Consider the following 26,191-nt stretch of genomic DNA (forward strand, 5'->3'; position numbering starts at 1 on the left):
GCGGCCCCTGCCCCGCCGCCGCCCCCCGTTAGCGCGGCCGCCGTGGGGGGCGCCCGCTTGCCGCTGGGCTCGGTCTGACCTTGGCCTTCGCGGGGGGTCGGGCGGCGGGCTGTGTGGGGACCCCCGACACCTGCCGGGCCCCTTTGTGTGGTGGCGGCGGGGGGGCCCCGGGGCCGGGAGCGGGCCTGGCCGGCTGTGGCGGGCCACCACGGCCGGGGTGACACGGGCGGCGGTAGGGCGCTCCTTACTCTCTGCCTCCCCAGTCGCAACAACTTCTTCCTAGAGTGGGGTTTCTCTTCAAAACAGCGTCTCTCCCTTTTCTGAAGGGTCTGTTCCCATTTTCGTCAGACGTACTGGCTCTTGGGAACGTATTTTTAACGGATGACAGGACTTAGAGCCCTCCGCTGCCCTCCTCTAAATGTTTTTGGTCCCTCCGAAACGCCCGCTCAGCAAAGAGGGTTCGTTGACATTATTTTGAGCTGCAACAACCAAGGTGCTGCAGAGGAGAGCAGGGTCTCTCAGAAGCGCACCGGGCCGGTGGTGGCTGGCGAAGCACGCTCTCCCAGTCTTTGCTAGCAAGTGGGTGGTGGTGTGGTGGCGAAACGGTGATCTTCTCCCAACAGCTCTTGGGTATCTCAGGACACGGCCTTGCTGGCTTTTGGTGCAGGGAGGAGGTTGATGTGTTGCATCTGTGGGCAGGGCGCTGGTGTTGCGGAAGGGGGTCTGACAACTACCACTAGTTTCCTTTCCTTGGGGAAAGCCGAGAGTAAGTAGAAGACCCAGTGCTGGTTTCCCGGTCCTGCTGCTCATCAGTTGTGTGCTGGGAGTAATGCAGAAGGTGTAGTGTGGATACTATTTAAAAGGGCCGAGGTTTTGGGCTGCTTCTTCGTTTCCCTTAGAATCTCTTACTAGGTAAGACAACCATGAAACTGATGACGTTGATAAATTATTTTTTGGGATTACCTGAAAAACTTGTTTGCCTGGATATGAATGCCCTTCTACATATTGCATAGTGGCTGATAGGCTGAAAGCCAGGATATGTTAGAAGCAGAAACCAGTGGGATCTCTGCAGTCCAGAAGACTTTTGCATATGAGTACATAGATCAGGTAGATGAAAGTCTCCTGCTGTTCTCAAAAAATAATCTTTCATTACGTGGTGGAAGTTTATCTGTAGAATTTATTTGCTATAATTTAATAATATTTCTAGAGACAAAGGAGTCTTGCTGCCTCTAGATGATTCCTCTTCTCTAAGTTATGTGAGACCACAGGCAAGAAGCTGCTGCTGCTTCTGATGTCTGGGTGGGGAAGCAGGAGCAGATTCAGCCCAAGAGTAGATACCTGTAAAAGCAAGGAAAAGTTTTCAATTCCCTTATAGCTTCTTTCAAGGAAAACTCATAAGGAAAAAAATGGGAAAAGCCTAATAAAAGGTTGAGCTGGCAAAAGGGGGAAAAAAAAAGTGAGATAATGGAAGCGCACCCTGGCGTGTGTTTGTGAGAACCTGGAGGGAAAATTCCCTTCCCCTTTCCCACCCTTGTTTTTTGGAATGCTTGCTGTCTCCAATTTTGGATCTTCTCAAAGGGAATAACAAATCATTGGGGCATAAATGTTAGGTTACAAGCATGGTCCTGTTTCTGAGAAGAGAGTTCACTTTGTCTTATAAAGTAGCTATGGGAATGGGATGTAGAATATTGTGCTGCTCCTCCTGTCGAAGTTGTGTGCGACAGTGTGTAGAAGGACAATCTCTGAAATGTGTAGTTATGTTATGATAAAGTAAGTTACAGAAAAATGTCTTGATACGAGCTTCCTTATTTTTGAGTGCGCTTCTTGAGCAACATTAACTGCTCTTATAAACATTTTCTTTCAGGAATTAATGTTTTTTCTATGTAGTAATTAAACATAATACAACTGGGATTTAAGACAGTGCTGATAACTGAACTAGACCCCTTTTGTGTGCCTGGTTCATATACAGCACTCCAACTTGCTTTGATGCCTAACGTGTTGTTATCTACATTAAATACGTAATTTTCTGTAAATTACACTTGAACACAGGGTTAATCCTTTGTGTGAATGTTGCCCAGCAGTAACAAACTGCACATCTAAATATGATTCTGTGGTTTTGCTGCTGTCTTGCCTGATAGGTTTTGTAGACTTGCTGCTGTGCTAGCCATTCCTGTTTGTCTGCCATTATGTGAATTGATATAAACCATTACAATTTTTTTGTTTTGTTTTGTTTTTTTTTTTTCTCTCCGCAGGAGGTAACGGCTAGTAGCCGCCACTATGTTGATAGATTATTTGACCTCGATCCTCAGAAAGTCCTGCAAGGTGTCATGTAAGTCATCTGAAACACACTTGGGCTGTTGGTTGTGCACAGGCTAGGTTTACCTGAATTCCACTGGAGTTGTATGTTGAGGGCAAGAAGTTCTTCCTGTCTTTTTTTGAGAAATCTTGTTGGAAAATTTTAATACAAACATGATAGTATTATTTTAGCAGTCTGTCACTCTGTAGTGCATATGGTTCGTAATGCAGCCTCCCAGTTGTCAGAAATGAGGTTAAACATTCTGTGAGCATTAAAAATATTTTTAATAAGTTTCTTCCTTTTGGCCACCTTTTGCTCCTCTTCCAGATCTGTTGAGACTCTTTTCTCATATTTCATTGCCAAGTCAGTGTACCTGCTTCCTTTTCCCCTGCTGCCGTGCCTGAGTGTTTGCTGGTTTTTTTTTTTTTTTTGTTACCTGCATGGCTTATATGTCACCAATGGGAACTGCGAGCTGAAAGAAAATGCTTCCGTAGAAATTAATTTGGATGCAAATTATATTTCAGTACTTCTGTTGCATGCCAGTGATAAGGGGTAATGACTGAAAGAGAAGACTTGCCCTGCTGAACAAGGAGTAAAACTGGTGCAAAGATCTAGTTGTTCTCTTGCTGTCCTTGGGCTATAAGCTTTCCAATATAACCACACAGCAATGTGGCAAAATAAGTCCTTGCCCAGGACTGACTTTTGGTGGCGAAACTAGACCTTTTCAGGCTTACCAGTAACTTGCTGGCTGTGACTGTCAGAAGACATCAAAGGACCAAGTGGATCAAAAAGCCAAGAATGTTGGTTGTGTTGCTTAGGACAGTCTGAGGTGTTTTGCAGTAGCAGATGAAAAAAATTATTCCAGAAGGTGTCCCAAGGGCAGCATATCAGAATTAGTATCCCTTTGAAATATATGAAAAACACAACATACATAAAACTGTCCTGGAAACCTTATGGGTTGAAACATCCCCTTGCCTGTATAAAAACTTCTGGTACACCACCGTAACTGTGTATGTGTTCTTAACGCTTCCCTACGGGAGCATCTAGTTTTTCTTCCATCCCTTGGTCTTCTTAGTCCGCTACTCATAAAGGCTGGTGTGATGGTCCCAGGGGCCAGGATGTGTCTCATCCTATGTCTGAATGCGTTGACTGAGCCCCTCTTTTCTCCTTGGCAGATGCTCTGAGCCCTGGGTGGCACTCCGTCCCTCCTCTCCTTCCTTTTCAAAGGGCTGGAACCCACAACCTGTGGTAATCCCCTATCTTTTCAGGTGTTATTCATATCTTTTGTAGTATAACTGATTTCCCAGAAACAAAAGTTTTAGGCAGTATCTTTGTCTCAGCTAACATCTGAAACTATTTGTCTTGTCCATGGATGTCAGCGGATTCTATGCTGAGATGCTTTTCTTGCATTTAAAGACAAGAAAATAACAATTTATTTCACAGTAGCTTTCAGAGGGCAGATTTGGATGGTAAACTGTATTTGTGATGCTCTAGTTATAATTCTCATTCTGAGAGCGTAACTTTCCTGACGTTGAACAAATCTAATGTAGTAGATTTGTTATTTTCTGAATATGGATGGATGGGTGTGAAATAGGCTAATTTAGAAAAGTGTATATATAAAAATAGAGTTTAGAATAGTGTATATATAAAAATTTTATGTCAGTCGAAGATTCTCTCTGGGCAGAAAAATACTGCTTTGCCCTTCTTCCTCTGACTTCAGGGTCAGAAGACCTGAAGAGGTATTGAAGTTGGAATGAACTGATATTTGGGGTGGGGTGGAAGAGGATTAAATTTCTATCAGAAGTGACTGTCGGAAGCTTTGAGAGATATTCTGCATAATTTCTGAAAATCTTTGGTTCCTAAGATGTGCTGGTTTTTTTCCTGCATCCTGACTGAAAATACCAATGACCTAGATTTTCATTTTGATTGATGGAACTGTATGAATATCAAGGACCAGAAAATAGGCTGTCTTAAGAGGCTTTGTTTCTGCTGATTATGTTTAGTTACAATAGTCCTGTTCCTTTTATGCTATTAAAGACACTTGAAAGAATAACTTGGGTTTGGAGCTTTTTTTTTTAATTGCATCCTTGTAATTTTAATGAAAACCAACTTTTAAATGAGGTTTGTTAAAGGTAAAATATAGCTAAATGCTTCTTGAACTTGAAAATCATGCCAATCCAGTTGTCATCTTGTAACTTGAGAAAGCTTTTAATTACATATTCTGAAAGTATTTAAATGATCAAGTCTTTTCCTTTCTTTCCCATGAATTGTCAGAGAAGGGGTGTTCATAATCTTTTGTCCAGACAGTGAAGGCTTACCTGGCTAGGAGCTTTTTTCTTTTCGTCCTCATAGGAAAACTGAGAAACTCTTTCCCTTTTGTCCAGTACTGCTGTATGTGGTTCTATTGATCTTATTTCAGAATGTCAAGTTTCCTGCAGAACTTTTGTTCACATCATTTCTATCATGTTTTTCTGGGTATTGATAGTAGGTAGGAAGGGAAGAATTGTCTGTACCTGCCGGTAAATCACAAATTTCAGTTCAGGACTTGAAACGTTGAGATTCTTACAAGGATGACTACTGCCTTTTACTGTACTTGATAGTGAACTATTTAAAGGGTACAAGGCCCACATCTTCATACCCAAGTCTATATGGCAGTGTATGTATTTACCTTTCTATTTACCGTTTTTATAAGCGAGCAAGATGAATATAGTAGTTTCCTTCTGTAAACATAAACTTTATATCATGGCCATGCTCATGCTTCAGAGGTCTTACAGGTTTGCTTTGTATCCATTTAGGTGCTCTTCTAAACCTTATGCCTTCTACATACTGTTCTGCGGTTCAGATTTTCTAAAATATGCTTTGACTGCATTCTGCAAGGTCAGCATTAATGTCAGGTATGCAGCTATCAAATACATTTAGTGTTGTCAGTGCAGAGACAAACAGGTACTGTAGGGCATTAAATACTGCATTCTCTCAGAAGTTCTCTTAAATGTTTTGCCATTATTGGAAGAGGAGCAGAACATAAATAGCTCTGCAAACTTCTGCAGTCCTAAAAGAGCTTCATTTGTCCCAAGATGGTTGCTGCAACATCATCCTGTGCTTTGCAGTGTGGCAGGATTTTGGGGTTGGTTCTTCCCCCTGCAAAACCAATTCTGGGTGGTGATCCTTAGGTTATCATTTGCTTTTCACCTGCTCTTAAGCTCAGGACCGCACTGTTCAGATGCAAGACTGATACTATTTTTGTCCGCTAATTTATTTGTTGGTCAGGGGCTTCTTTTAAAGACATTTTGTCATGCTTACATTTAGCCTGATATCTTCAAAGAGGCAATCCATCATTTTATGGAGAGCTATGTAATTCCATCTCAAGGGCTGGTTTTGAAAGTATTCTTTCTGATAAATCTGGCTTACTCAAGGTCCCAACTGTTTCTCATCAGGCTGTTGCTCAGCAGTTGGAGGGTGTAATCTTTTAAGACTTGTAAATAATCATCTTTGTGGTGCACTGAGAATTCCTATGCTACTGCTGTTTCTGTCCTTTATGGATGCACTTATCTAGCCAGCTGGAGTTACTAGGCAAGCATTTTCCAAACTTGTCTGAGCATTTTATTTCTCAGGAAAATGAAAGAAACATCTTATAGAAATGGCACTCAGTACTGAAGAATCATTCCAAAGTGTATGTCTACAGTATCTTCCTTTTTCCAAGGAAGTGGGTCTGGTGCTGTGGTGGGAATACTGGTGCAGATCTATGCAGTATATCTAATTTGAGTTACATATGCTTTCTACACAGTATGATTTTAGGTGTTTCAGAACTGATGTTGTTTGTAAGGAAAGTATAATAGTTGGCATACAGGTAAGAACTTGTGGACCGCTTTGAACCTGACCGTTAAGTTTTCAGGGTCCCTGCAGCCTTAGACTGACAGTGCTGCAGTGGTTAGTGGTTATGCTCTGTGTTTTGAAGACTGACATTTTAGTACATCTTAGTTGCACTTGGGCTTACCTTTGCAGTAGGCTCTTGGATGCAGAGTTAGGTATGTGTTAAAAGCTTCTCTAAGGGACAGTGGACTTGTACGTGCATTTGACTGCAGATGTTTTGTACTGCTTGCTGGTTTATGCCTTCTTCAAACAGAAGATACCAGAAGGTAGTCACAAACCAGAAAAAAACTCCCTTATATTGTAAGTAGTAACACTGCTTTTGTGGAACCTACCTTGAATCTCTTTTGTGGTTGGTTGCTTTGAAATTACTTGGGAACACCTCAAACAGTGTGTGCTTTTTACATAAAAATTTTTCATTTGTGTATTTTTGGATTTGAAAAAAAAATGTTCCAGGTATGTATTTAGATGACTGAACAATAGCGTCCTGTATTTCTCAGTTACAGCAATTGGAATGAGAGTATCAGTGCAGTGTTCCACATTTGCCTGCATGGAAAGCTATGTGAAATATAAGAGGCAGCTTCATGGAGTGGAAAGAGAAGAAATTCCCATCGCAGTTCTAATGAAGCAACAGGCACCCCCTTCAGAGAGTTATGAAGATGCTACTTTTGTTTCTTGTTCTTCATGTCCTGTTAAGCAAACCTTCTTTAAGAGTTAATAATGAACAGCACTTGATTTCACATTTTGCATCCTGAACCCACTCAGTTGCATTTCCAGTCTCTCAGTGGGCACTTCCGAACCTAAATTTTCTGCAGGAACTGTATTTTGTTCTTTGCATATTCCCTTGCTGCCGTTTTCACCAGAATAGCCCTGTGGAAGCGGAGTAGTCCTTAGAGGATTGTTCCTGTTATACTTTGCCTCTGTACATTTTTGATCAATTCTGTTATCTCCTAGACAGTACTCTATAGTAAATACATATTCTTTCAGATGCAGTAGGGAATTTTGAGGTCTAATTGGCTATGAACAAGTGATGTAATTTTTTTCAAGCGTTGTTTTGTGCAGTGTCATTCATGTGTTGAGGGAAGAGGCTCCTGACTCTATTCTGCTGATACTTTGGGAACTGCAGGGTAGGTTCTTTGTGGCTTGGAAATGGAAAGATTGTTCTTTAGGTTGCAGAATCTGATAGAGATTTGAGCACGTTTAGGTGATGCTGAGAAAGTGCTGGGAGCACTACTCCATTTGTTGATTTCTCCCTTTCAGGAGGTAAGTTGAGGAGTCTAACAGCTAGGCAAGCTTTTCAGAGTGATAGAAGATGAAATTGAAAGGCCTCAAACATCATTTGAGAATTAAGTAGTGCTCTGTGAAGAGTGGTTTTCAGTGTAATAGTTTTTGTAGAGACAGATGGAAGAATAGGGTAGATACAAAGGGAAGAGAGGAAGATACAGTAGGAAGAAGGTGTGTTCCTGTCATAGAATAAGATACTCTCTCGCTTTTGTGCTTTCTTCTTAATGCAGCAAAAGGTACAAATGCATAATACTATTTTTTGCAAGTAAATTGTTATGCATTGTAACTCCTGGTCTAGTATTTAGAGGTGGGCTAAACATTAGGAAATTTTGTACACCTATTCCATTTGACTAGCAGTCTTTGGCCTAATAGGGCTGTTTAACATTTCAAGCCTTGCAGTTGCCACTGTGAGCCTGTGAGAGAGGACTGATGATTAATGTATCTGTTTCAGTGCTCTCTTTCAGAAGGGCATGAAGCCACTTTTCTCCAAAATCCATCTCTCAATGCCAACCTCAGAGAAGTGATACTGTTGCTGTGATGATTTCAGGCTGTAAGTAGGATGAGAGAAAAGAAATAACTTCTGTCAGACTAGCTGATGTAGCTGGAGAAAATCAAGCAGGTAGGCCTCAAGACTTTTGTGACCAATGAGTTAGAAGTGGCAAACTTCAAGTTGAGCACAGCTGAATACTCTGAGGCCATTGAGAGTTTAACTTTATTAATCCGTTAGACAAATGCAGAGGAGAGGTGGTTGCTTGTGAGGGAGGGCAAAATGTAGCAGGCAGGTGAGGGAGAAATAGTAATTATGCCCAATGGGGGTGTGTGTACAGGGTGTTCTTAAGACTGTACTAGAGGTTGGGTCTGAGGGATGTGTGCCACAAAATCAGCAATGATAGTGAGTGTATGATTCTTATATATTGGATTTTTATTTTTTTTTTTGTCTAAGCTGCCAGCTCAAAATGATTGGAATCAGCATTAGAAAAAATTGAATTTACTTGCCTTCCAAACCAAATTCATTTTCAGTTTGCAGTATGCAACTATGTTCTTTTAGGCTAGCTCCCTCTAAAGGGTTGACATTTCTAGTAACATTCAAAGGACAGAACTCTGTTTACCAATTAATTTGTCTACCAGATGATGAAAGTTATCTCAGTATGTATGCTGTATTGCTTGTGCTGAACTGATAATTTAAATGTGTTGAGGTTTTTTTAATTCTTATTTTTTTCCTTTGGGAATTGTAAAGTAGCAGGGAGGCTAGCTGGTAAAATTACTTGCTAAAACATACTTCAGACATGCACTGTCTGAAATGTCCAGTAACTCCTCCATACGTAGAATGAGAGACTTTATTTGGATATAGATAAATTACGGAGTTTCTGTCCTAATGAGCACTTACTAACACCCGTTTGAAAAAGGAAATTTAGGCATGACTAAAGTATATGGAGGCCAGTACATCATCTTAGCTGACAGCTATTTGGAGCTAAAAATCTGAGGCTGTACTTTCATGTTGGAAAGACTTTAGATTATTGTAATCCAAGGGGTAGTAGCTATGTCAGACTAACAGGTTTTGGTGATCCTTCAGTGATTACTGGCATAAGCTGAATTGGAGAGTGTGTCACACAGTATTATGAGGTCACACCTGAGAACAGCTAAGCAGATGCTGGAAGGGCATTTTAAGGTATTTTCCTGTACTTAAATAAAATTTAAGAGTTCTCTATGTGAATGACTTGTTGTGGACAATATTCTTTGATAATGAGTGGTGGGCTTAAAATGGGAGAATGGATGAAAATAACATTAAATCAAGAGACAGTGAATGAAAAACAGTGCTAGAAAAACGTAGTGTTACAGGATGCTTCTCTGCTTAATGAAATTTCATGTAATTTTTGCTTCAACTGTGGGATATATCCTGAGAGGGGAAATGTCCTTGGGGGGTGATAGAGACATTAAAAAATGAAAAAGTAACATGAATACTTGTATTTGATGGTTTGGGTCATTCATCTGAAGCAACAGTGGTGAAGGATGTTCTTTTCATCTGGTTTGGCTGTTTGGGGATGGCTGTGAAAAAGGTTTTTGCTGATCTGGTGTCACAGAGCAGGAGATCTCTCAGTTTCCGAGAGTTCTGCTGAACTGCAGCTGTTTTCTCCATACCTCTCTTTGGATAATTCTTTGCTGTTACAACCTAGTTTATTTAAATAGCAGAAATTGATGCTGAAATTGAAATGCTGGTAATACAGAGCTCTGGCTATGGTTTGTGTGATTTTAGGCTTGGTGGGTGGGGATTTTTTTCTTTAGTTTAAAAAATTTACATAATAAAAGCTAGTTAAACCCCAATCCTCCACTGACTTCAAGCACTTTAAATTTGAGCTACATCATTCTTAAGGGTGAGTAGGCAGTTTTTCTATTGATTGTGCTACAAGTTGCAGGAGATGGCTAATTTTCAGATTCAGTGCAGAGGATGAGGCAACAAAACATGCTCAAGAGAGGTGGGAAAAGCAGGATCTCCTGTTTTGTCAGTCAACCTAGAGGTCTGAAAGGAACTTGAGTTGAAACTGCAGACCAAGACATGGAGAGCTTAAGTTGTTAAGCTTGATATAGAAGGCTAGCATGTGAATTGACTGACATAATCTCTTATATGGAAGTAAAGATTCGATATGAGAGGTTTCTTTAGCCTGTCACACGCACACATAGCAAGATAAGTACTGGAAACTGGGATAGATTAAGGGTAGGAATAAGGTGTATTTCCAACTACAGGTATGGATCATTGAAACAGCTTACCTTGGCAAGAAAACTAATAAGTCAGTTGCCTCTCCAAAGAGGATACTTTCTGTGGCACTGTGATATGGAGAAGTTGCATTAAACACTCATTTTTAGCATTACGTATGCTAAATTCTACTGTTCTGCATTGCTGTAATTATAGACATATGCTATTTTTCTACAGAACTTTGATTTTATGCAGTATCGGAGAGTACAGAATTAAGATTGGGGACAACCATGGATTTAGGGTTTACTTGTTCAAATATTGAGCTTGTTTAGTTTGCACTGTATGTTAATTGTGTAACAGTTTCTAAATGTTAAAACTCAGACAAGTTGAGTAACAGTGTCTCTCTGTGCTACTTTGTTCTTTCCTGCAAAATTATCTTTTTCTTTAAATCAACTAATATTTCTGAATGGAATTAGAAATCTTAAAACTTTTCTTCCCAACCTGATGATTAACCTTAAAAATAAGATGATTTATTATTTCTGTGGTTTACTTGAGTTGGCTGGAGTTTTTAACATTTTATTTACTTGGCTGGACTAGTAAACATGTTAGTACAAACATGCTCCATGCTAAAGGGGTGGAAAACAACTCGTTGAATAATTAACAGATATTCAAGCTGTAGTAGTGTCCACCTTAGATATTAATTCTGTCAAAATAACGATGGACATATTTTAACATGCAAAATTTATCATTAATTCTTGTTTTGCATCTGTCCATAAAAACAGGAGAGTGGGAGGAAGGGAGAAGGAAGAGGCTCTGAAAGCTATAGAAAGCCTAATTGTCAAAGCTTTAGCTCCACCGTTAGCTTCTGACTCAAGTCCAGCCAGTCCAGGTACCATTTGCTTATACAATACTGAAACTTAGAAACTCCCCTGAAGCTGGGGCAGCCAGTTTTTATTTAAGCTGTGTCCTTGTATCAGCTACCACTACCTCAGCTTTTTAGGTAGTTGCATTTTGAGTTTTTGAAAACCTTTACACAACAATGCTTTGTGTCATTCTATTGTGTAACATTTTGATCAGCCTCTGGTAGATCAACATTCTGGTCTGACAATGCATTGTTTTGGATGCTTCCTCTGTGTGTGTAATTGTCTCTGACTCTCTTGTAACTATTTCATGCTAAAAGTGAAAGCATTGGCTTGAAGTGTCTAGGACTACTTTTTCCTCTGTGGTTGTTCATCTCATGTATGATATCCTTCACTGTCTAGGAACCTCTTAAATATGGCTACCAACTCTATTTTCAAAAGAGATAAGATGAGAATATATCATGCAGGCTGTTTGTTTCCTCCTCTTCTGTATAGTTCCTATTGCTGCTTCCTCATCAAGTTACTCCAGCTTGTTTCAAGATCTTTTGTGTTGCATTGCTAAAAGGTGACATAGGAAAGCTCCAGGGCTTCCCATCAGAATTCTAAAATTTCTTATGTTTGTGATTGATGTACAGTATTGAAAAATGTAGGTAAAACCAGATTCTCACTTAGGAGTCCATGTATCCATGTTCTTTTCTCATGATCTCTTTTGCAGAAGAAGCGTTGGTATTGGGGCTTGCTAGGAATGCCTTAGAGTTCTGTTCTTTCTCAGCTGGGAAGTTAGCTCACACTAGTTCAGAGAACTGCACACTAACTACTGGATGCATCTGGTGTTTTTGTGGGAGGTGTGCCAAACTTAGAATCAACTTCATGAAGATGTTGAACTTAAATAATTTCTGCTTAGGACAAAGTTCAGTACCTTAAGTTGCTTCTACAATAATAATTTACATTGACAGAATAGAATGCTAACTTTCTCAGGACGTAGGCATTTCATAACATTAATTTTTATTGGCTAGGAATCATTAAAACTTAAAGGCCATATTTTAATTGAAATTGTTATATTTAATATTGCTGCTTGCTTATCTGAAGTGGGCTATATCTGGTGCCTTCAAACAATTACACATTAAGCATCAGAGTAAAAAAATACTAGCTTCATACACAATTGGCAGATTAGTTCCACTTGTAACTCATGATGAGCTGCATTTAGAGGGAAATTAGATTTTTTTTGTGTGTGAGCTTAATGTACTGCTAAAATATTTTCTTCTAAATGCCCATACTGTGCTAATACACTTAGGAAACTCGCATGCATTTCCTTTTATTTATAGCTAATTAATTGAACTGATTGCTTCTGGGTTGCTATGTTCCAAAAGATTGTTAGAGCTGATAAACCTCACCTGATATTTTTTTCCCCCTTTTCTAGAGTTTGTAGGAAGAAAATAAGTCTCTGCTTTTCCAGTCTCTAATTAGTTTCATAACTTAAAACTGAGTACTCACAGGATTGAACTGATTAAACTATATTCTTGTTTCTTTAAGAAGCAATAAGAGATGGAAAAAGCTGCTTTAGCACTTCAGGAAGCAATATTTCTGAGCGCTTAGCTAGCATCTCTTTGCCATATTTTATTGTTGGCAGCCTATATTATCCTGCTTGAAAGATTTTTCACATAAATTACTTTATTGCATTATACTAACTGTAGGCATAAGTATGAGCTATCAGATTTTAAATCTATGCATTAAAATTATTGTAATTCAGGTTATTTTGTTAAATGACTTTGAATTTAGTTTGACTATAAACTATAAGATTTAATACACAGGATATTACAAAAAAAACCCCAAACCCAACCAACCTCAAATGCATCTCAAAACCTCTGTCATGGTTTGTCTTTTGGCTCTATAGAAAGCTACCTTTCTGAGGGTGAGAAACTAAGTAGTGCTGGAATGTACTGGGTACACGTGCAAGATCTGTGTTTTTCTTCTGAAGCTGCTCTCACTGTGCTGTTTCCCAGCAGTAGGGTTGATAGCCTACCTGAGAGCTTGGGGCTGATCATTGGAAAGCCTCTGCATCTCCCTCTTCGGGATCAAGGTCTTCTCACACCATTGGCTAGTTGTTTTGAAGTTCTCATCTCTTTGTAATTGTGTTTTTGCTGCTGTTACCTTCTTCCTCATTTCAAGGACTCCTTTTCACAGTGAGAAGTGAGAGCAGTATGCATGACATTCATTAATGAAGTCCATCCAGTTTTTGGACTACAAATTTCTGAGGTTTCTTTATTACCTTTTGTAGAAGATCGTGATATTTACTGCTTTTTCTCCTTGGATGAATCGCATATTGTCTTGGATCTGAAATCAGTCAAGCTCAAACTTGTTGGAGATGATGTTTTCAAATAAGGGAGTTGCCCTCAGTTTTTCCAAGGTTCATGATTCACCAAGGACCTGGTAAACTAGAACAGCACGTGGTGGTACTTAAGGAGATTATCTTCCTGATCAGGAAAATCTTCATAAAATGTAGTGTGGAATCACATAAGTATTTTTCATAGTAAACAAAAAAAACCTCTTCTGTTATTCAGCATTGGATTATGGTATTTTAAGGGTATTCTTGGTTTCCATATCTACCTGCTTCCTGTGTATTGGATAGGTTCATTTCTGTAAGTGGCAAATTTGAAGAGGTGAGCATGTTTACGGAACTTGGGAGTGCTAAGGCATAATGCGCACAAACATGGTGATCTTTGTCAGAGTCCTATCTCTGGCAGTTTTTGGTCACCTTAACAATTTGCAGGTGTTTTACTTGTTTGCAGGTTGAAGTGGTTGAATGTACATGTGTTGGATTTGTCAGAAATCTCAAGCTTGTGGTAGTTCTTGACCTTTCTGAGGAACTTTGTGAACTAGGATGGAGAAACTTATCTTGAATCATTTACAGATCAGGACTGTGACCTCACTAAACCTCTCCATTTGAGTGTTATGGAACTTAGCCATGTGCCTGCCACTTCTGAAAGGGTCTCTAAATCAAATTCTAATAGGCAGTAGTTATTACACATTAAATGGTTATAGGGTTAGCAAGCCGTTCTATTGTGGAGTTAGCGCTGGAGTCACAAAAGCTTGTTGGTGGGTTTTTTGTTTTTTTGTTTTAAAGACAAAATAATGGGTAAAATAACCTGAGCAGAGGATTAAAATGTCACCAAAATCTGTTTGTTAATTCTTCAGAGTGCTTGGCAAGTGCCTTCTCTTTAGATTCTTAAGGTGCCTTCATGGATGCATGATAAAGATGCAGTCTTTCTGATGACTTTGAGATCCGATGCCTAAGGGTAACAGGGAGAGATAGCTTTTTCAGAAGTCCTAGACTGGCTTGAGCAGTTTAGTACCTGAACCTTGCACATCTGTTAGTACAGTTTCCATTCCTTTGAGACATCTGATCATTCCTTCTGCCACTGGTTTGGACTGACTCTTGTATTGTAAAAACATTTTAAAATGACCGGAATACTTTCATATCAAGCGTTCAGCATAGAAACACTGAAGTACTGTTTCTGAGTCTAGTGAAATCTTCAAGTCCATTCCTTAAATTTTCTTTGGCTTCCAGCTTAGCCTGCCTTTTGATCTTGCTTTTTCTCCTCTACCTCCAGTCCTGTGGTGTAGAGTTACCAAACTTACGGGACATATAACAGAAAGGTCTAGCGTTTTCTGCTGATACTCAGCTGTGTACAACTGTGTGCTGGGTAAGCAGATTCCTGTTAAGTAATGGCTCACTTGACAAGTCAAGTGGTTTTCTGACTCTGCCTGTGTTAAGAGATACACAGAACTGCAGCTCAGCATTCAGCTGCTTTTAATGCTGCTCTTTTGTTGGAGCTCCAAGATCAGTAGCCAAACATGAGAAGGTAGCCGGCCTCTGTTTGCTTAAAATTCCTAGAGCACTCTTCTGTGGCTGGGTAACTGTATGCAATGGTAGAATGAGTCACATGGAGGAATACTTCAGGAAGAATGGGCAATTACCTTTTACTAACTGAGGTTTGTAACGGTTCTGTTTATGCCAGTCCAGATATTGCCTGCCTTGTCTAAGGAGTTTTTTTTATAACTCTAATGAAGTGAGTTTAACGCTTGGGGCAACTGCTTATTGCAGTGGAATTTGCACGTTGGGTGGCTATGTATGGACTGTGTAGTGTTCATGCATGCCAGGGTGGATCTTAAACAGGGCTACTCTAAATCTCTTAAAATTTGCAGATAGCAGGTGGGAGACTGATATAGTAGCAAGAAAATAAGCTAACTTAAAGCAACCACTAAAGCTCCCAGATTATTTGCATGAATTATGGGCATAGTTAGCCAGTGATTAATTTGTCAATTTTGCAACTACTAACACTATAGTCAATCTAGTTCTGTTTTTTGTTGATAAAGAGTTATCTCAATGTGGGCTGGTTTTGCTCTCTGCTCTTACAAAGGTCACTACAACTAGAAAGTTTCCTAGAAGTGTGTCATCTTGATTTTCTGAAACTGGTCATAAGTTGCTAGCTGTCTTTCAAATCCTCTGGATGTTCACATGTACAATATAAAAAAAATTTAAAAGGTAGTGATGGTTTTTAGGATACAGTAGCAATTTTCAGAACAACGAGGTTGCAAACCACACATTTTCATAGGGCTTCTTAGTGTGTGCAACCAGTGTCCTCTTTCCAAAATGCTTCCCTTGCTCCTTTACCATATCACAAATGCCTTTAATGTATTTAACCTTGCAGTAGCTCTCAGATGGGAAAATGCTTTTGTATCCACTTTACACTTGGGATTTTGACATACAGATGTTTAGGTGTCCTGCTGACATTCACAAAAGGAAGCCCGTGGTGAAGAGGAGAGTGAAAGCCTGGTCTTTGGAGACTGGTAGACTGGTGATAGCTCCTTGTTCCTTTCTTTTTTTTATTTTTTATTTTATTCAGTTAATACTTTAAATTACCAAAATTTGATTTCCCAACCAATAGTGTTTTTTTTCTCTGAGAAGCCTAGTGAATACATGGGCACAAAGAACCAGTATATCTAGTTTTCCGCAATAATGAGACTTCATGTCTGGTGTGCATGTGAGATAGTTTGGGTTTTTGCTTACTTGCATAAGCTGGGATGTAATGGAATCCCAGAACTCTGGGGTATTTATCTGTGGGCTGAGGAAACTGTGCCCTGAAGCACTACTCAGTCCCGTAGGTGCAGCATGGACATGTGGAAGACTGCTTGATAAGCCTTCATGGAAATAGTAAATTCTATAGATTAAGCCCGCAGTACCTCAGCATAATTTACCAGGGTTTGTTTTTCTTTCTGGATTTACAGAGATATGAAAAATGCTGTAATTGGAAACAACAAACAAAAAGCCAACTTGATTGTTTTGGGAGCAGTTCCAAGGTATGTCCTTTGCTACTCTCCTTTTCACTGATTCACAACAGGTCTGGAATAATGGTCCTTAGATCACAGGCACTTTTCTGTTTTAACTTTTGATTGTAGTTGATTGCATACTTTCTTTAATGTAACCGAGAGAGACTTGAAATATCTGTTAAAGTCATGTATTACAGACCAGGCTGTTGAGTAATGCTTTTAATTTAGAATTTAATAGAATTCTCTAAAGTAGTCTTGGTGATTTTTATTAAATTTATCAGCTCAGGAATAAAATATAATTTCTGACATTGATGATATTAACGATGGATGAAAGTAGTTGTATCTTAATCCTGTTCTTCAGCCAATTGCCTGGTGAGTTCATAAGTAAAAATGTGTAAGGTTATGTTAAAAATATAATTTAAAAATATTAAAAACCATCTGAGATAATTTGCTTGTCTTCTCCACCTGCTTCAGAGGATTAAAACCCATTGATCATCCTTTATTGCTGAATTACTGCTTCAGCTGATGTTAACATTTTATGGATCCTGATTCCACTAGTACAAATTTAACACGTAACTTCAGCTACTGGATTGCTCACTACAGGTTTCATTTACCCCTCTTCTCCTCTAGCTTTTTTTCAGCCGCAATTTGCAGCAATGGAGAAGGAAAACACTGAGTACTGCATTATTTGTGCTAGCAGTATGGCACCCACCTATGATCCTTTTGCTTAAATGGCAATTAGGTCCCAAACCATCCTGCTTGAGAAAGCTTCTGGCTTGTCAAAGAATGCATTTTATTTTCATGGAATATATTCTCATTTGCAGATTGAGTTTGTGTCAAGGCTAGTCCTTTAAATTCTCTAGGGATTAGCTGTGGGGAAACCCCCCCTACAAAACCTACCATATTATCTTCCCTTTTGACCAAATATAAACAGATGAAGACGACTTCTTCACATGAGACGAAAAGATTGAAGTGGACATTTGTTGAAGATTATGCAAAGTTTAAGGAATTTTTTTCAGCAACAGGACCTGAGGGATTCTTGGGACTACTTGTGGTTCCTATTTTAAAAGTGACAAAATCTCCAACCTCTAAATCTAGAATCTGCCTGTTCTTAAGTTTTGTAGGACTTCATGTTCCTTTAGTTATCCTGTTTTCTGCTGTTACTTCTTCTGTGCCAGTAATAAAAATCCAAAAGTTTTTTGGTGGGTGTTTTTTTTTTCTTTGCTGTTAATACTTTCTGGCTGTCCAAGTAAATGATATGGTTAACCTGTAACTGCAAATAAATGACTAGGTTTGAAAAATCTTAAAAGGTAAACTATGAGGCTTGTCCTCACATCAGTACAAGTTATCCTCAAATGACAGGAAATCCAATGTCAAGACTTTTCAGACTAAAGCTATAGATGACAGTAAATTGGTTGGGCTATTGTGAGAAAAGATTTATTATTACTGGCTAAAACTTAAGTGGCATCATCTACCCCCAAATGTCTTTCTGAAGGCTTTAGAATTTCCTCAAGGTTTTGCAGACATACTTAAACAGATTAAAGACCATTTGGATTAGAGAATTTCTGTTTTTCTCTCTAAAAAGGTGGTGGGAATTCATTGGCTTTTTTGACATGCCTTCTAATTTGTGAAATAGCCACTGAAGCCGTTAGAGTATGGTAACCTTCAGAATTCCAATCTGTGAAGTCAAACCTTTTCCTCAATAAGAATAGTAGTAAGCAAGTTAGTATTTTTTTTTAAGTCTCCTCTGCAAAGTTAACAAGGAGAACAGTTTTCACAGATATAGATCGTGGTCTCCCAAAGGAAGTTGATTCTTTTCTGTAATGGCATGGGGATTGTTGGAATTCTGCTGCTGCTGCTTTGCCCTGTGGCTCAACTTACTTATTTCTTGCTTCTCTCTTATTCACCAAGTATTCCTCCAACAAGCTTTCAGAAGAAACCCATTAGATCCAAAGAAGTCCTTCAGATTTCTGTCATTTAGTGAAAAAGAGAACAGTGTGTTAGAATATTAGAACACACTCTTATGAGGTTTGGAAACAAGTCTAGGTTTGAAATTGAGCCAAATATTACTGGTAGGTATGAAGTATCCCTAATATTTTAAAATATTAGACTGCTTGGTTGGAAAGAAATGCCAAGTCCTTTGAAGATCTCCATACTGGAAGAAAATGCTGGGGACTAATGGCTGAATTTCTAGGCCAGTGGCCTCCCAAGTCCATGAGCTGACTGCTTAGAGATGTCATCTTTAGAAAGTGAGATATAGATATACCTTAAATGAAATTTCTTTTTGTCCCTTTGAAGTTCAGTCTGACCTATAGTCACTTCTTGACCACTTGTTCTGAAGAGGGTGCTAAGAAAAACAAAGGTGATTAAAGAAAGCTTGCCGAATTGCGACATCTGGAGTTAAGAACTAAGGAGTGTTAAGAACTGTACAAATGTGTACACAAACATGGTCCTAGATGTTAGTAATATAAGTGCAGCCAGCCTGTATGTGGATTTTGTTTCTTAAGAAACTATTTTCTATATCTCTTCCTCTATACAGAATGAGAGTTATTCCTTTACATTCTCATGAAATGCTGGCCTCAGGCACCGCTGTCAGGGCTGCAGAAATTTTACTTTTTGAAACTGTTACTGTCTAGTAGCAAGCCTGGAAAATAAAATATCTAAAGTTCAAGGGGAAAAAAGGTATTTTAATGCCATAATACTAAGTTATTTCAGTGGCAGGCCAACTTAAAACAAAAGGCAGCCGTGCCTAAAAATGGTTTTCTACTTCTGCTGTCCTTCAATTTTCTTTTTTTTTTTTTTTTTTCTTCTACCCCACATAAGTGCTAGAGAGTGAGGAAGTCCATACTAATTATTGATGTGCTCCTTCACTTGACAGTTTTACAAGAACAAATACTGCAGCTCTTAAGCCTATCAACATATCAGACACCTCTTCAGAGTCCAAGTTCAGTATTTAAAGCTTTTTGCCAGTTGCTCTTACCTCCTAAATCTCGGGGAAAATGATTGAGTCCTCAGTTTGAATGTAAATTGTTCTCTTCTAAGCTATCTCGATAGGACTTCTGACTTACAGAAACAGTGTTCATCTAGTAGCAGTTAGTCTGTAGTGCTTCTGGATCCCAGTTTTAGGTTGTAATCAAAGCCCCTTTCTGGTAGAGTTTATAACAGAGGCTAGAAAAACGCTTGTTTACTGTGGAGTCCAGGCTGACAATCATATTGTCATCATATTAATTGCCACTTAATAATTCCTAAGGCATAGAGGAACTCAAGACTCTCACTTAAGTGGTTACCAGGGCCACCCAGATATCTTGCCATTTTTTGACGTAATTTCAGAAGCTAAGTATTCTTTCCTTCCCTGCTCTGTGGTACCTTGAGGCCTCCTTCATATGCTTTCCCACAAACTGCCCATCAGCTACATTTTAAGGCCACTGAATTAGCGAGTAGGTTAGGTTCTGTGGTAGAATAAAGTTATTGCTCTTAAGGTCTTTCTGTGTTCTGCAGTACACAGTCTAAAGCCTCTGGCTTACAGAGATGCAAATAGAAAATAAAAACATTCAATGAAATGAGTACGTAAGTTCTGATAACTCTGTTTTGTAAATCTGTGGACCACTTTTTGGTACCCTGAAAGATAATGGCATTCAGTGGTTTGTAATCCAGTCAACAATAGGGCCTTTCAAGCCTGTGACATATTTTCTCTCTTCCTCTTCCTTCACCTGGTGGATGGCAGAGCGTAGAGAAGGCAATGTTAAATTCCAGTCATCAGAACATGGCTTTGTCTTCCTGTGTGTTATGGTTACTTGTTAAAGCTCTGACCTGGGCTATTTTGTCAAAGATGTTAGCTGAATCAAATTATTGCTTAGCTAATCATTACTGAGAGTTTAATATTAAAAGCCTAATCCACTTCAGAGCTAGTTTCTAATTAAGAGCTTCAGTTATCCCTTTGCTCCAAAATAAATACGGAATTTAAAAAATCAAATCTTAAACCTAACCATCCAAGACCTTGAACGAAAACACTAAATCATTCTTGTAATCACCAAACAGGATTTTCTAACTTCCAGTTGATTGTTCTCCAGAATCTTAAGGTGTAAAGTCAGTTTTTTAGATCTGTAATGTGGTAGCGTACTTCTTCGCAAAGCTAGAGGCCTATCTCTAGGTAGGTGCACCTCGAAGAACTTTTTATAGTTAATTTTTACCTTTCCCTAAGTAATTTATTAGGGATCCTGTTTAACTGTTGGGGTTTTTTTGTTCTTTAATTCCTTTGGAGCACGTTTTAAATGACATGTAGAACAGCTGATGAACTCTTACACACTCCATCATTTGTAATACGAGTTCTGCGAAGTATACTGTTAGGTCGTCTGTGGAAGTGAAAACTAGTAAGAATTTGTTGGGTTTTTAACTTGTTTCTAGAGCCATGAACTTACCAACATGGGCACCCATTAAATTTTATGTTTCAATTTATTGTTAAACATAATCAAATCCCTTCAGGCAGCGTTCTAAAGTTTGCCAAAAAATAAGACTGCTGCTTTGATAACTGTGTAACCTACTAATAATATGAGAAGATATCTCTATTAAATGTGAGGTTCTGTTGCATCCCAAAGTCTGTCAGCTAAGGGAAAGGATTTTATATAGGCTAGTGTCTACATTAAACACAAGAAAAGTAACCATAAAGAAGATTTTGCATGCAGTATTGGCTGGCAATACTGGAAAAATTAGAACTGATGTACTGATAAGTAAGTAGAGGAATTCACATATCTGTGATAGTGTTTGAAATGTTTGAGTGTGTGTTCCTTTTGTTTTGAGATTTGAAAAGAAAACCTAGCCAGGATGTTTTTGCGTAGCTCACAAGAATCCTGATCAATTCTTTGTTTAAATGCATGATATTACAAATTTGTAGATGACCCATGATGTTGATACTTGATCCTGCATGGAGCTTAGCAGAAGAGCACCCTTCCATATTGAATGCTTTCAGGCTGGGATGCTGACTGTTGTGAGAGCAGTTGCAGGACTGTAGGATGAAAAACCACCCTGTTGCTTTCAGCTTTTCTAGGAGTTACTCAGATAAATAAAAAGTTACTCAGGTAACGTTCTTAGTTAAACAATTCATTTACTGTTTAAGTAGAAGATAAGCAACAAACTCCCTATGCTTGGGTATTTAGGAGTAAAGAGGCTTGTGCACCAAGGCACCAAGAAAGTGTGTCTTTTGGTTTGTGTCCTGGAAAGCTTGGCCTCATGGCTGGAATCCTGAGCAACTTACTATAGCTGATCCTGCTCTGGGCAGTTGGTTGGACTAGATGACCTCCAGAGGTCCCTTCCAGCATAATCTATTCTACAATTCTGTAATCTGATTTAATGAAGAACTGCCTTTATGTGTCTAGTTTTTCCTTGGGATTATCCTTGAATTCAAGCACTCACTCTAGAAGTTCTTTTAATTAGTGTTGTTTATAATGCTATTCCTGAAGGATTGGCCATCCTTTGAGTGTATGAATGCAAGTATCTGCTTGAAAGAACCATTTCCTGTACAGACAGGATATATTAGCACTTGCCTGAGTATTCAGCTGTAAATCAATCGTTAGCTAGTATAAGGAAAGGCTCCCCTATAAGTGAAGGGTGTAGCTTCAATGAAAGTCTTAATTTCTTAATTTATGACTTCATATGCTGAAATGATGCATGAGAGATGTATTTGTGCAAATATAAGTTGTGCTTGGTGCACATGGTCATGCAAATTGCTTTAATGACTGGATGGTTAGGATTAGATGTAGCAGTATTGAACCCAGTGCTATCCCAAAATTGTTTCAGGCAGAGGTTATCTGAACTACTGATCCATGGAGCTGATGTTGAATTTTGGTAAAGAAGGAGCAGCACAGTAACGGATCAGTAATTAGCTTTCATAGATCTGATGTGACTTTTTCTTCTTTGTACCTGAGGCAGTAAAGCTGTTGAACTATTTCAGAAAACAAACTTAGCCATCCATTTTCACTGCAGTCTACAGCCAGGTTACTAAACAGTTGTGATTAGGTTTAGCAATGACAGCAGATACTTTTTTGAATGTTTTTTAGTTTCTAAACTTGAGGTAGCCACCAAAAAAGAGTTCTGTTGTTGGAAAAGTTCTGGTATCGTGAAGTGGAAAGGGCCAATGAATGGTGGAAACTGATAGGAGAAATATTTAATCTCTGTGTTGTTTTTTCCCCTGTTATCGGAGTGGCGGAAGGTAAATGATGTCTGCTGTTGACTATTTTTTTGTCTGACGGTTTATTTTCTCAGTTTCTTTGTTAAACAAATATTTTTAAAAAGGTAAAAAACCCTTAGTAGCTAGGGATTGGCTTTCTTGATAAAGGATGAAGAATATTGCAGGGTTGATAGTTCTGATGAATCATGCAAACTCAGGATTCAGTACAGTAATAAAAACATGAAGAACTGCACCTTTGGGGGATTTCTAGATTCACCAAACATGCTTTCCTATGAGGAAAAGGGAACAGCCAGTTACTTTTGTGACATGGAAGAAGGAGAAGAAGCCTCATCGTGGAGGATATACCCCTTTTATGGAAAGCAGACGGCAGCTTCTTCCCATCTAATTTGTCCATGCAACACCGTTTGTTAGAGAATAAAACCTGAACTATTCTTAAAACCATGAGGAGACAAAACATGTGGAGAAGGATTTAGAGTTTGAGGCCTAGAGAAAAAGCAGCTCTAGAAGTGTTAGTGGTGACATCTATGAAGCTGGCAATATTATTTTTTGTGTTTTGGGTGATAAACTGGACTTTGATATGCCAGATAACCTGTCTTAATGTGTGACAAGATCTTTGTTTCTAACGGGAATGAACAGTGTTCAGAAATCAAGCCGGGAGGAACAAAAAAAAGGTATAAATAATTTAAGCTCCAAAAAGCCTGTGCCAATTTTGAGTATCAGATTTGGGTGTTCTGTTTTTCCTAGATTTTAAATACTTATGAATAAAGGGGTCAAAGCCTCTTTTTAGGATAGCGAAATTGCATTTTACAGAAGGCTAGGAATCTGTTAAGTTTCCCTCAGTTGGTTGATATTCTGGGGAACAAAAAACATTTTAAAACCAGAAACTAATATTTCCAAAGAAGAGTGAGTTTGATTGTTCTAACAAAGCCATAGGTCTCTCAGTAATCTTTATATGAATTGTTTTGGTACAAGACGTCTCTTGTTTTGCTAACTGCAGAAGGTGTGTTGTGAATCTCTTCTCCTGGTGTGCTTAGTGATGCACAAAGTAATTATGATCTTCCTAGCTTGTTACATCTTTTATAAAGTAGTTTTTGGCAAGATCATGTCCAAAGCCAGAAAATACTAGGATCTAATCAAGTTCCAGTCTCCAGTTTGCCTTCAGTGTTGGTACCTTTTCAGTTGATCTGTATTGGTGGAAAACCATTTGGATACGCAGCACAAACATGAGACGGAGGTTTTTTGGTTTGTGTGTGTGTGTGTGGTGGTTTTTTTTTTTTTTTTTGCAGGTGGGGTTTTTTTCTTAGAAAAAGGTTTACTGAATATGCAACATACTAACACCTTGTTGTCCTCATGCTACCTTCCATTTTAAACTTAATCTGATGAGGTGATGACTTAGGTTTGAATGGGCCTTCAAGCTTCATGCCTGTGTTTTGAGCTTTTTTTCTTTGTTTTTGCTTAGCATCTTTCTTCTCTAAAATTAGTATTTCTTGAGCAATCTTGTACCTAATCCGTCACTGCTCAGTAGCAAATCCTTTCTTGCCTTCCTTTGAAAACTTTTGTTCATAGAAGTACAGCTTTTGTGGCTTCCACCTCCTCTTTCTGTTGCTTTGGGATTAGGACTTTGTTACACTAATGAAAATGCCTTTGGTGGCTCTGACCCAGCCAGCATATGTAAAGGTGCAGGTGAAAAGCCAAGTTGCTTTAACCTTGGCCTTCTTGGCCACAAGGGCACAGTGCTGGCTCAGGGTCAACTTGTCCACCAGCACTCCCAGGTCCTTCTCAACAGAGCTGCTTTCCAGTAGTTCAGCCCCCAACTTGTACTGGTGCATGGGGTTGTTCCTCCCCAGATGCAGAACCATCCCTCTCTGCTTCTGATCATATCCTACTACCACTTCTTGTGTTGTGTGACTGCACAGAAAACTGCTTCAGCTCAATAATCACAGAAAACCTAACTTTCACAAAAAAAGGGAAGTATTTTTTCTGCTGAGTTAAAAAAATGGACATATGAGCACAGACGTAGGAGAGAGCAAGACTGCCCCATAGTAATAGAGAAATATATGTACATCTGCACCTTGCAGTGCTGAAAGGCCGCTGGTGGTGACAATGTGATGAATCTCCACCAGCGGAAGTATTGAAAAACAAGCAAGACAGTAACTTCAAAAATTTAATGATTGATGATCCTGCCTTGGAGCAAGCTCAGTGACGAGAGGATCTTTTCACATTCCTTATACTTCTGGTTCGGCGATCCTCGGTTCCCACCTACTTAAACTGCTGACTGCAGAAGTTGTAAGGTGTTCAGATCAACTTGTACTGCATGACCACTGCTGGTGGTGCTAATAAATGTACTAGTTATCAATTACGCGCATTTTTTGAAACATGCATGACCTCTGGCATGTTACCAGCTTTCTTTCAAGAACTCAGTACATTTGGACATAGTATTACTAGGCCTGCCTTGCACATTAATGAGATGTTTGTCCAAACTTCTTGGACACCCTTATGAGGGCAAGGCACGCTTATTTCCTAATGCCTTGTTCTGTTCTTGACTGCACTTTGCATTGGGATTTTCTGTGTCATGTGCTCCATAGGTTAGGGATCTGTGCCGAATCCTAGTGGTTTGCATGCTTAGGAGAAGGAGCTTCATCTGCGATGCTGGTATTTTTAAAGGCTTCCTTTGCTCTAGAGTGGTGAAAGAGGTGGAGATCAGAGGCCCTTAATCTGCCTGTGGTTGTCCTTGCTTTTTTCTTCAAAGCAAGTCAGGACTCAGGGCCTGTTTAGATAATTATATGTCTCTTTATGAGGAATAACCCTCACCATGGAGGGTTAGGTATAACTGGAACAAGATATTCTTCAAACCCAGCTATGAAGTACCCGTGAGTCAAGGCAAATATTTGCAGTCAGCAGAACTGTATTAGAGCTCTTTTTGTTTAAAAGCTGTGCAGCCCTCTATCTCTGAAGGGCCTTTTCTATTAGCAAAAAGGAAGTTGTTAATATAAGCTGTACTTCTAGTGACACCTTTTAAATTGTGTATTTTTTATTAGAGTTTTAAGTTTAAGGTTTAAAAACATCATGTGAAAGGTAGCTTTATGATATCTCATGGCATCTTTCTGAAGGAGCTAAGAGTCAAATCTGTAAAAAAAGTATTTGAAACGTATTCTTGACATCTTTCGTGTGCAGATACAGAGTGTTAGGAGGTGATATCAAATGGAGTAGGAATATAGTGTAGCTGTTTTGTATAAAATGGAGAATTTCAAAATGCAGGTGAATGGGAAGTTAAAATATAGCTTAATTTTGGTTTTAAGGGTGCTTAGGATCTTCATAGGCCATAGGCTGTCTGATTCACTGATATTTTAACACAGAAAAAATATTCCCACACAGGAATTTCTGGAAGACTTAGAATAAAGTTTGCATGTTGGTGGTTTATAAAGGTAAATGGAACGAACAGTTTAGTTATGAACTTACGGATAAGACATCAGTCTTGAGCAAAGTAGTAAGAAGGTTGAAGCAAGACTGGATGAAGATATTGCTTTATATAATGCCTATTAACACATTTCTTGTAAAACAAAAAGTTTATATAATCTCAAAAATAATCTTACTCTGAAGGGAATTGACCTAGTCCTATAAAATATTTGAGCCTGTGTCACATTTTAAAATAATACTAAACTGAATCAGTGTAATTC

The 26,191-nt window shown here is 38.9% G+C and overlaps 1 protein-coding gene across 14 annotated transcripts in view; it reads left to right on the forward strand.

Moving 5' to 3' along the window:
- Positions 1–26,191, forward strand: part of ARMC8 (armadillo repeat containing 8) — an 85,438-nt gene that overhangs the window by 275 nt on the left and 58,972 nt on the right. For 5 of the 14 annotated variants that reach the window (XR_012661568.1, XR_012661569.1, XM_075099496.1 and 2 more), the window contains 3 exons: positions 1,014–1,107; positions 2,253–2,329; positions 16,289–16,360. Coding sequence is in view for 11 of the 14 variants with exons in the window: in XM_075099496.1 (XP_074955597.1) it covers positions 1,039–1,107; positions 2,253–2,329; positions 16,289–16,360 (218 nt within the window). In the remaining 3 variants the exon portion in view is untranslated. Of the gene's footprint in view, positions 1–1,013; positions 1,108–2,252; positions 2,330–7,999; positions 8,067–16,288; positions 16,361–26,191 lie in introns of those variants that run through there. The other 9 variants (XR_012661570.1, XM_075099497.1, XM_075099500.1 and 6 more) reach the window with 4 other exon arrangements.

The sequence above is a fragment of the Phalacrocorax aristotelis genome, chromosome 7 (assembly GCF_949628215.1).
Source record: "Phalacrocorax aristotelis chromosome 7, bGulAri2.1, whole genome shotgun sequence".
Lineage (NCBI taxonomy): Eukaryota > Metazoa > Chordata > Aves > Suliformes > Phalacrocoracidae > Phalacrocorax > Phalacrocorax aristotelis.